Source organism: Apteryx rowi, unplaced genomic scaffold, assembly GCF_003343035.1.
Source record: "Apteryx rowi isolate R43461 unplaced genomic scaffold, aptRow1 scaffold_0, whole genome shotgun sequence".
Taxonomy (NCBI): Eukaryota; Metazoa; Chordata; class Aves; order Apterygiformes; family Apterygidae; genus Apteryx; species Apteryx rowi.
In genome coordinates, this window is record NW_020447195.1 from 6,915,300 (window position 1) to 6,926,644 (window position 11,345).

The 11,345-nt window shown below is 36.8% G+C and overlaps 1 protein-coding gene and 1 long non-coding RNA gene across 2 annotated transcripts; one reads left to right on the forward strand and one right to left on the reverse strand.

The window, feature by feature from the left end:
- The first annotated feature begins 398 nt into the window (after window positions 1-398).
- On the forward strand, window positions 399-11,084 carry LOC112972677. The gene is made up of 2 exons (XR_003255756.1): window positions 399-1,624; window positions 10,872-11,084. It is a non-coding gene; the product is annotated as an uncharacterized LOC112972677 (long non-coding RNA).
- PRELID3B (PRELI domain containing 3B) lies at window positions 5,541-10,736 on the reverse strand. Its single transcript, XM_026079453.1, has 5 exons — window positions 10,558-10,736; window positions 10,092-10,181; window positions 9,369-9,439; window positions 8,449-8,551; window positions 5,541-7,754 (listed from the first exon to the last, which is right to left on the reverse strand). The coding sequence occupies exons 1-5, from the start codon at window positions 10,693-10,695 to the stop codon at window positions 7,635-7,637; spliced, it is 522 nt and encodes a 173-aa protein (XP_025935238.1). The 5' UTR covers window positions 10,696-10,736; the 3' UTR covers window positions 5,541-7,634.
- Window positions 11,085-11,345: the final 261 nt, after the last annotated feature.

The window sequence follows — 11,345 nt, forward strand, 5'->3', positions numbered from 1 at the left end:
GTTTTGTTTTTTTTAATCTGTGGGCATAAAAACTGTACTATAAAAACAGTATTTTTTATTTTGTGGTTAGTTTGAATCATTTAATAAAAATATACAAAAGAGATGCATTCTGATAGAAAGCAAGTATGTAATTAAAAAGGAAACAGAGCAGCTTATATTTCAATTGATAAAGGTGCTTCTAATTATAGTATGAGTAGATCAAGAGGGAGATCATTCTACAGCCACCTTATCTCAAGACTGTACTGCAAAGCAGAGAGTAGTTGAATCCTGCTGTTATCTTTCCAGGCATAGGATTACACATATGATTTTTCAGAGAGTCATTACGAAAGTTTTATTACCCAAGAAAGTGAAAGATGGACACTTAACTGGAGGCTGCAGTTTCTCAGGTGAATGCGCTCAAGCTTTGTCTGTATTATTACATGTATAATAGATTTAACATAATCGCCATGGGCGGAACTCCCACTGAGGTCACCTCAACTAAAGCAGGTGTCTGCTGAATATTAGCTGAAGTTGATAAGAATGATGCCTTCCTATGTAAATATGAAAACTGTGGGGATTTAGCACAACACAAAAATTATTAGACTAAGAAAAGCTGCTTATTTAAGAGTCTCACTTACTGAAAAGTCTCACTTTATGGTGAAACCTAGAAATGAAATAGCTATTGAATACACTTAATATTTATTCATAAAATAGCTGTAATTTTAGAGCTCATGCAACATGGTTATAATTTTATCAAGAGTATAAAGTTTATAGATCAAAAASGGAAAACATGAATCTTTCTCAATGTGTATAATATTTGTGATGAGATTACAAGTTTGCCTGCTGTCCTATATTCATAACGAAATTAAAAATAATTAACCTCCTTAAAAAAAATCCTTTGCTAACAACATTCCATCATTTTGTGACTATCTTTAATTTAGCAAGTTTCTCAAATACATAGTACAGAGGAAACCAAATAATTATACATAAGCCAAGTTACAATATAATAAAAAGCCAATATCAACATGATTTCCAATAGATTATTAATTCCATCATCCCTTCACTGTGTTCCTTCTGCCTTAATTTCAAATGGCAGAGGTATTGCACATTTTCCTTGAAATAACATAATCAAGAAACATGAAGCTGTAGTTATTATCGTATAAAATATAGACGTCAGTAATAATACTTCCTACCTCTGATAGCTGTGGACTTATCTCCTTTCTCTGCTTGTGTAAGCCATATTGGGCTGTGCCGTTAAAGCTCTGCCGTTCTTTCTGCTGATGACCCTAATCTGTTGCACAGCTACTGGAAATCACGCCATTCTGATGACAATACAGGTCATCTCCTGTTAAATCTCTTCTTGTCTAAGTACAGCACTCACCAAAGAGAACCAGCTGAAAACACGCTCTGAAATCAGCCCTAATTTTAAGATAAAGTTGCAGTTTTGTACTGTTTCCTTTTACAGGACTACATTTTGAAGGTTAGTTGATTTAGCAGATGAAGACATTCATTTTTAATTTTTGGACACCTGGATTTAAAGTAAAAATAATTCTGGCAGTGTCATTCAAGTTCTCAGATGTCCATTCTACAAAACCTGGCACAAATTTTCTCTGGAGGGACCCAGGATCTGCAGGTCAGAATTCAGGTACGCTCAAGTTTTAAGAATCTTGTGCATCAGTAACTATTTTAATGTATTTAATAACTTTTATGTTAGCTTTGTTGCTTTTAAAGTGTTGTTATGATAGAACAGCATGATAATGTAAAACTTTCTCTTCACAGATGATAATAATACTGGATAAAAGTTTCAAAAACACCAGGGTGACATCAAAGGCTAGGGCACTTTTTCAGAAGTTTCTAAGTCTCATAGGTGCCTAAGTTTGAAAGGCAAGAGACACTTAGGATCTTAGATAGATAAGGGCTTGTAAAAATCGTACACATTATTGTATCTCACTTTGCAGATAGAGAAATAATGTATCTATGCAGTACCACCCTGCTTCCATTTGTCCTTTGTATCCTTTCACAGGAAAAGCAGAGAAATTATGTCACTTGATATTACCCCAAATTGACAATTCTAAACAGAGGAAATAAGCCTGTATAGAGCCATCAAGCTAAGACAGTAAAATGCTTCTAGTACTTCAGCTAGATCATTCAGAATATTATACTGGACTATATGATATAGATAAATCCTAAGTATCAGTACTAACCTACACTTCCTAACTAACTCCTAATTTCACAACTTACCTGCTAGATTTTACTATGGCTACTATATGTAAATGGGTTTAAAACATAGCAAATCTAGATAAACCAAAGCAGTTATCTCACAGATTAATAATATCTACATATTCCCCCAAAAGCCATTGACAAGAACTCACCAAGTTATGCTACTTGCAACATTTGGGCCATATTATAAAAAAGATTTCTTATCAGGCTGTCCACAAAGTCCAACAGGTTCTAGGAATATTGAAGTACACAATTGCAAGGGCAATTTTTTTTTTTTTTTGGTATCGATGGAAATTTTTGGAATTTGATGGAAAAAAGATTGGGCCCATGGTTAGTAGGAAAATATTTATCCATGTATTGTTGACTTTATATCCTCCAGCAGTTGATGAATATATAGCTGATACTATTTTTTAGTTCAGCATTTTTAACCATTTTAATTAAAGAACTGTCAAACCTTTTGGAGAAAAAGAGAATGGCAAGAAAACATCCTGTATTGTACTTCTTGTGGTACGTGCGTATGAAGAGAAAGATAAATTAACAATATTACAATTTTACACAAATGTAGTTTTACTGTTATAATAACACACATTATAATACAGGAAATAAATTGACCTTTTGCCAAGCATTGACACCAGCTGGGGGCCAGCTGTAATTTTACAGACCATCATCTGATGTCTTACAAATTACCTCCTGATTTGCTGGGCTGAAAAACAAAGTGCTAATTATAAAACAAATCCACCTAAAACCTGAAACCCACAAATTTGCAGAGGTCTGATGAATTACTAAGCGTTCCCACATTAACCGTTACTTTTTACAGTATCAAATACACTTTCTAATAGATGCAACATGAAATTATCACAACACACATTGCAGAGATGATATAATTTCAGTAAACTTAATAGCTTACTATAGATAAGGAGAACCTCCATGCCTTCTTCCCTTCCAGTGTGTCCCACCTTGCTGCTGGCTGCATATATATGACTTCTCATATTCATAGTTTTCTGACTCAGCAAATTGAACTGGCTCAGCAAAGGGTCTGAAGAACACTATATCCAGTGCAAGAGAAGCAGCAGGWTGGCACAGCCAAGAACAAGAAAGTAGGCAGACAGACGTGGGACTGTTTCCTTTCAGTGATGGAGAACAAGTAATTCAGCTCAGCCATAAACATGTAACCACACCTTTAGAAGCATTCAATTTTATGGCAGTATATAAATGAAAGCTAGGAAATTGAGAAAGAAAAGGTCCTGCGCTAGGGAAAGAACAGCCTTCAGCTTGAGGAACTGAAGGATTCCAGAATGACTCGGTGCTTTCACATGAGCTTTACAGGCTCTCTTCAGTTCTTCTATAAACTTTAACTTCTGCAGGATGCTGATCTTCAAACAGAGCATCTATCAATGCCAATGGGGGGGGGCTGAAAAGTTGCAGTTACCAGACGTTGGGTGCTTAGGGTTACTTATTTAAGACTTGCTGGWAACAGGCTAGCCCATACAGTTTAACTGCAGTTACAGACCATAACAGACAGTCAGCAACACTGTAGGAAATCTCAGTTAAAGCTTCTTCTAAGCGTATTTTTCCAAAATAATGACTAACAACTGGTTTACATTTACAATTAGCGGCTATAAAACTGAACTGGTGCTGACACCCATTGTCAGCAAGAGGAAATACTTCTCAGGTAAATGAAACCTTAATTTAGTTGTTTAGAAGTACTTCATTTTTATTGCTGATTGATCAAACGCATATTATTTTAGTGTTCATACAGACACAAATCATTTCAGTGTCACAGTAATTTTAGGACTTTGCTTTCTTCCTTGGTAGCAGTTTTCATCATTTCAGACTGTGAACAGTAGTGCCTTTCAGAACACTAGAATATTAGGCTATTAGGAAGATTTACACTGCATAAACCTCACTCTCAACAAGCTAAAAGTTTATAGCGCAGATAAATACATGGCAGCTAGACAACTACACACCATCAAGACAAGGTTAAATCACTACAGATCTCTTCTTCTTGGAATGCCTTGCAGGTAATGTGAAACAAGTTGATCTACTGTTGTTTTAGCCACACCAAGCCTGTTTAAATCAAGAAGTAAAGGGCAAGGTAAATGTAATTAACAGCTAAAAATCTCTACTAAAACTAAATTAACACCAAAATCCCACTACTGGTATGTCTGATTCTTATATAAAACCTGAAGAAAAGTAATTTTCCAGCTCCTTGTTTCAACTTTTGACATAAATCAGGTAAGCAGTTTCATTCAGAAGAATTTTTCCATAGGCATGTGTCTACATCCATGGAACTACTTGAGAAGAACACTTAGTTTCACTACAAGCAACAGATAATACAGATGTTCAGTTTCAACAGAAGAGGGCATTAAGCTTGTCAGGACATCAAACTTTCAGCTACTGCAATTTAACCTTAAAAAAAAAATTAATAGCTTTTCTGGTTGCAGCTTGTTTTAAAAGGACCCTAGGAGACTCACAGCATGCCCCTCCTCCAGGCAGAACCTCCCTTTCCTTTCTTATTAGTTTTGTCCCTCCAGCTGTAGGTTAGTGTTCTTCTTTCTCTTTCCCACCTCATCCACTTCTTCCAGCCACCTGAAGCCACAGCTTCCTTGCGCTAGCTCAGGTCACACTCACTGCAGTTATCAGCCATCGCTACCGTACGTTCCTCCCGGCATTGCCAGCCATGACGCAGCCCTGCAGCGCACTGTGCACTACTGAGGAGATCCACTGTGGACATCTGATGTGCTTAAGTGGATAAGAAACAACTGGAGTATGCATGCATACTGAGCACCTGGCAGGCGCATCTGTCCTTCTCTTCTTACAGGATAGCAAATACCTYGTAACCGGTGCCCAGTGCACCGCTCCACCTCAAGCAAAACTCCTTTAGGCAAGGTCTCCTATCCTGACAATTGTGTGCAAATGGGCGAGCTCTTACATGACTGTCCAGACCCAAACATTTTGCTCTCTTCTGCTCTTAACAGTGTGCATGCAGATTTTATGTGGAAAGACACATTCCTTAACAGGTAGCTTGTAGCATATGAATCTCAGCCCAAGTAGAGGGAAGATCTTTCCACAGGATCTAGCAGGGTGTGAAATCTAGTTGCTAGTTAATATGTCAGATTTATAGAAAAAGCAGTTATTAAGCAAAAGAGACCACAGCAGCTGCAAATGGGTTTATTACCACTGAAAATAAGCATTTTAGGATAGACATTTTGAGTTAAAAAATAATATAAAAAAAATTAAAAACCATGGCATTTCTTCACCTTCACCCTCCTCATTCTACATTACTCATCCAGCAGTTAACCCCCCCCCCCACGAATTTATAGGAAGTTTTAGGAACTAGCCAGAACTCAGATAAAATTTTATTTAAAAAGYGCCGCATACAAAAAGCCATACTCCCTGACAGAATGAGAATGCAGCAATAAAAATAAAATAGAACAAAGAAAATCATGATCTTTTAAGAAGCTGTTGGATGCTTGCAAAAATTAAATAGCCTAATTTTTTTTTCAGTGCAAGGTCAAACAGTGAGTTCATACTATGCAGTTCTTAGTGCAGACAAATTAGGAAAACATTAAGTTGACTATAAAATGCCCAGAACTAAGTGATGCTTAAGGCTAAACAAATATTTAAAAATGGTTTCAAGCATGGCATCTCTTTTTAACAGAAGTGATGGTACAGTTTCACGGAAGTTTCACATCATTTTTTTTTAAGTTGAAATGCTATTGTAGTTGTAATAATATGTAAAAGCATGTCAAACCTCAATGATTTCAGTTTACAAAGGTAAAATTTCAAACTTTCTTTTTAGAAAAATATTTAAAATAGTTAAATTTTTAAAAGGTATACATACACATACCTGGGTTTTTTTTCCTACACAAAAGGTTTTATGGAAGGTTGTGTTCCCTTATATTCACCACTTACTTAAAACAAGTGCTGGTGCTGTTTAGCAGACACTATTCAATAGGCAACTGTGATATAACAGAAATGGCATGCAACATAAAATATGGTAGAACAGGTGACATTACAGTTCTTAAAGGCTAAGAAATAGACTTGAGATTACTTGTAAGCTTAGAATCAAAATTCCAGGAAGAGCCTCTGGCACCAAAACACAAGATCATCAGTTAATTAAGGGCTGTGCTTTTCCATTTTTCTTCCACAATGAAGTAGTCTTACGGGACAGATAGCCTCTACTGAAGTCCACAGGACTACCAGTGGAGTGATAGAATATGGAATAAGGATGGCAAAGTCTAACCTTTAAGTGCCCACAGCCAGTTACTGGAGACAGTACCAATAATCTATAGCTAGTACCAAGAAACAAATTCAAACTGTATGAAACTTTTTATTCTCAAGGCTTTCACTTCAAGAGACTTGTTTTGTGAGCATATTAAATTAAAAGATAAAGGAACTTCCGAAATTTGGATTAGAACAGAATGTGCTATTCAAGATACTATGTTTAAATTAAAGCATAACACAATATTCAGTTGATGTACCAGATTATTTTCAGAGCATGATCAAGTTAATAGATATATCATTAACATTTTTAATACTGCTTCCTCTTACATTTAAGTATCTCTTTAGCCACTGAGATGTTTTTGTCCTTTAAGTGTTTCTTCTATATTTCAAAGTGAACACCTACTTTTCTTAGAAGCCCTAGCATCTTGCAAGATATTAATGTTCTATGCTTAGTGTATCCCTTTATTTAATGGGATTTTAGAAATGGAGATACATATCCTATAAGTTTAAGATAAAATTCTACCTTCAGTTACTGCATGCACAGCTCATCAATGTCATATTTAGGAACAGAATTTAGGCCTTAGTAGGTTAGAGACATTTTGTATGTTTTACCTATAAGGACTGTAAAAACAGTCAGTACCATGTTAGATCAACCAGTCAAACAAGAGCTAAAAAGTTTTATCAAAAAAATATTTTGTACATTCTTTTGTATTTCAAGCTTCAAGTAATAAACTTTCTGCTAAACCAAGTTGTATCACACAACTATCAAAAATTAACAAACAACAATGCTAGAACAAACCATTCTGCTTAATTTGGGCTTGGTCCCAAAAGAGGTAGTCCTTGAATCACACAAAAATAAAAATTCCACTAAGTCAACCTAACATGCCAGTCTCCTCCAACATATGCAGCCTCAGCTCTATAAGAGACTTCCGTTATTTGAAAACATTATAAGTTAGTGTTCATGTAAATACAGGAACTACACTTGAAAATTATTTCTTCATCTGTAACCAAAGTTCGGTCCAGCAGAACCAATATATTAATTAAGCTTTGCACATCAGCCTCATTAGTAAGATTTTAGCTTTTCTCCAAATGTAATTTGAAACATACATAATTCACAGGTGTACCTTTAAAGAACAAATACGTATATTTAGGTTTGGAGAGAAGCTTTAGACTGTTAAACCTGTTTAGTAATATAGGTATATTTACTATCATTTCTCTACAAATGCTGCTGCTGCCATTGAATTCCTCATGGTTCCTCTTGCTGAAGCAGTGAACTCCTCAATTTCAGCGTTCAGTTTATTAATCACCCATTCCAATGCTTCACGGCCCTATAGTTAAAGAAAAGTTTATTAGTGTATAAATCCTGACAAGTAAATAGGCTAAGCCCTGTCTTGAAAAAATACTTAAGAAACAATAGTTGAGAAGCAAAGGTACAGAAATACATCCCAATGTAGTACTTTTTAAACTTCAACAACCAGACCATTGCAGAAGTCTGTACTGCTTTATACTGTTCATGAAGAAATTCCTTATGTCAGCAGTGCTCAAGGTATTAACCACAATATGGCTTCTTACTGCGTGTTTTATCATTCTTGAGGCTGAACTCAAGACATCCTTGGATTCCCAAAGGATGGATTCCCAAAGGATAAACTCTCAACTAAAACATCATTTCATTACACCCCCATACTACTTCAGATCTGTCTGGCTATATATGTTTTTTTTAGATAGCAAAAGTAATAGATGGCATCAAGAGGGCAGCCAAACAGTGACAGCATCAGACTTCTAAGTCAATGGAGACCTTTTTCCAGTGAAGATTCAGAGTTTGCCAATAATAATTTATGACCTACATTCACAGCAGAAAGAAAAATCAAGTTTGGCAAGCTGAGCATGTAAGTTTCTATATTAAAGTCAGTATAACTATGTGGGCCCTTTCTAAGGGGGCTGACAAAGCCAAGAARTAAAATAGATTTTTATTCTCTATCATTTAGCCAGGGGTCACACATTTTACAGAAGGGTCATACTTACTTTATTAGCATTGGAAGAAATTGTGTTTGCCATTAACCCTTCTAGGTAACTACTAAGACTGACACCTTTCACAGATATTATTGCTTCTTGTGTCAAAATGGTTCTGAAACGGAGAGAAAAACAAAGTGAGTTTTTCTGAGTACTTTAAAACAGAACGCATTGCCAAAAGACAACTCGCCTCCCCCTCCCAGCAAGTACATTCCCTCAACAGCACTTAATTGTTTTGTTCTTCTACTCCTATGTTCATAAAACAAAACCCAGAAGTCCCCACTAAGTGGGAGGAGGCCCTTGTGGCACTCCACTAGTCCCATCTTTAGCAATGGGAAGTTGAATGAATGTAGCAGCTTTAGACTGAAGACACACCGAGAAAACCACTGATTTCCAGGATAGTATTAAGACTTCTCCTTTAATAATAGGGATTTAATATTTCCCATTGTCATGGGGGGGAAAACCTCTTAAGGAACAATCCTTACAAAGATAGTTGAGAAATATCACTCACTGCAAGATTACAGACTTGGCAGGCTCTAAAGCTGCCTTGTTTTTAATCCTCCAAAAATACAATCTAGAGGCAGACAAATGTGCAGGTTCAGTGCTCAAGTTGATGAAAGGATCACAAATAAGGAGCTGGTAACTGAAGACTATTCTAATCTTAGTTACAGACAGGACATAAGAAAACTCCCTGAAAATCTGATCTGAATTGAACTCCACCATGGTATGACAGTCCATCTCCCAGTGGTACTCTGCAGAAGCAGTGTCACTAAGAAAAATGATAGTCTATTTAATTCTTAGAAAAGTTACCACAACACAGGTGCTGTTRCCCCCACAGCATCATCTTCTGTTCAAGAGAGACCACGGGAATTTAAAAAGCCAAAATCTATACTACTTCAGGGCAGTCTCAGAAAGAACAAAGACATACTTACTTGTGTGGTTCATGAGGGTGTGGTTTATAGACAAGCCTCTCATCTACTGACACTAGGTTTGTAAATGAAATCTGTGGAACATAAAACAAGATAACCCCTTAATAAAACTCCCTTAATAAAAATATTAAAGGAATGTAGTAAATAAGACCACAGATACAAAACTAATGCTCATGACTGATTTAAACATCGTATTTTTCCTGCTAGTATTGGGATTAGGGTTTAGGATTAGGATATACAAGATACAAAAATTTTCAAATTCAGCATTTGCTGATCTACTTGTTTTCCCTTGGATTTTATATATTGATCATTTACCAACACACACTATCAAGTTTTTATCAAGATTTAACAATGATATTAGACAAACTGAGTAGTACATAAAGGAAAGCATTACACGATGAGGGAATGGCCACACTGTACACCAAAGGGCTTTTAATTTTTCTAAAAAATGAGACTACTCGTATTCTCCTCATCAGTATGTTCATATGTTTCACAGTGCTGACACCAAATTCCAAAAATCCTAGTAGTTCCTTTCTGAAAAACAGGAATGGTGGATAGTATGTTTTAACTATAAACACATTACTTAAATCTTTAACCTGTATTTTCCTAGTGCAATTTTCAAGTAATTTTCCAGATAATTTTTCTTTTCAAATTTATAATGCATTACTTATAATATTCTTAATCYGTAAACTATCTGAATTGTATAAACAAAGCTAGAGTACTTACATTACTGGATTTAAGCTCCATTGTTTTTTTCACTGGGTCAACAACAGAGTGTTCCTGCACATACGTCCTTGTTCTGCATGTGCCAATGAGCTGGAAGACAGGTATCACAGATTACACATACACATATTGCAATTAATTTTGCTAAATAACTGCAACTTTTTATTGCCTTCAGATGCATAAGTAGTGATTATTGTATTGAATAGACTTGGAGACGACAGGACTAGGGTTTAGTTTAAAACAAAACCAYTCAATTCAGGTAGATTTTTAAAAGGAAGCAATCTAAAATATAGTCGATCTGTAACTATCTTGGAGTCAGCGCATGTCCTGCCATTGAGCTTTACTGAAATAAACGCTCATATTTTTAAACAACGAGAGTTATAAAATTATACATTTTATTACAACAACCCAGTTCACAAACTTCCTCTCCCCCAGGTATCTCTTTCACGCCCTGCAACGCAACACGCACCGATTTCACAATAGAGGGTATTCCCCATTCTGTACTRAGCAGTCTATGGCTGTGCAACTTCCCGCTAGGGTCTATGTGTCTGTCCAGAACATCAACTCCAACCACGCTGGGGTTCATTGGATTTGGGTATTTCTGCATGGCAGCTGTGGTTACCGTTTCCCAGGGGTGACTGCCAAAACAGAATCAAGACACAAAGTTATACACTTAGTTTTTTAACAGGATTTCTGTTAAAACTGAATATGATACATCTAGCAGTTTCCATCTTTGAAGTAGCTTTATTTCCAGTTATTAACCCTACTAATATTCTTTCCTAGGGAACACCATTTATTGAGGAGTGGACAGTGGTCAATGCAAGTTAAACATACAAAACACCTGATTAATCAGGACCCTTGAGCTCAAGACTGTCTCTGCAAGTACTTTCAGTCATCTAACTTGATAAGGGTGTGTTCCCTGTGACATAACGCAGAAAGACTTCACTTCCTTCTGCCAGGCTGCAGTCATTCTGAAATAAAGAGTAATTGATTAAACTGCTACTTTCCACTAACAAATATTCCCTTCAGATTATTTTTCAACAGAGGAGTTTGGGGGCACTTGATCTCCGAGACCACTAAGCGACTCGTGCCGCTCCGGTCAGCTCCGCACCCCGCGGGCGATACCCCTCGGAGCGAGCGACACGGCCCGTCCGTCCGCGCTTCTTGCCTCGCCGTGTCGGCCGCTCCCGGTCTCCTCAGAGGCCCCGCTGGCGGCAGCCCGGCTCCGCCGCCCGGCGCCCTCCCCGCGCCGGCAGC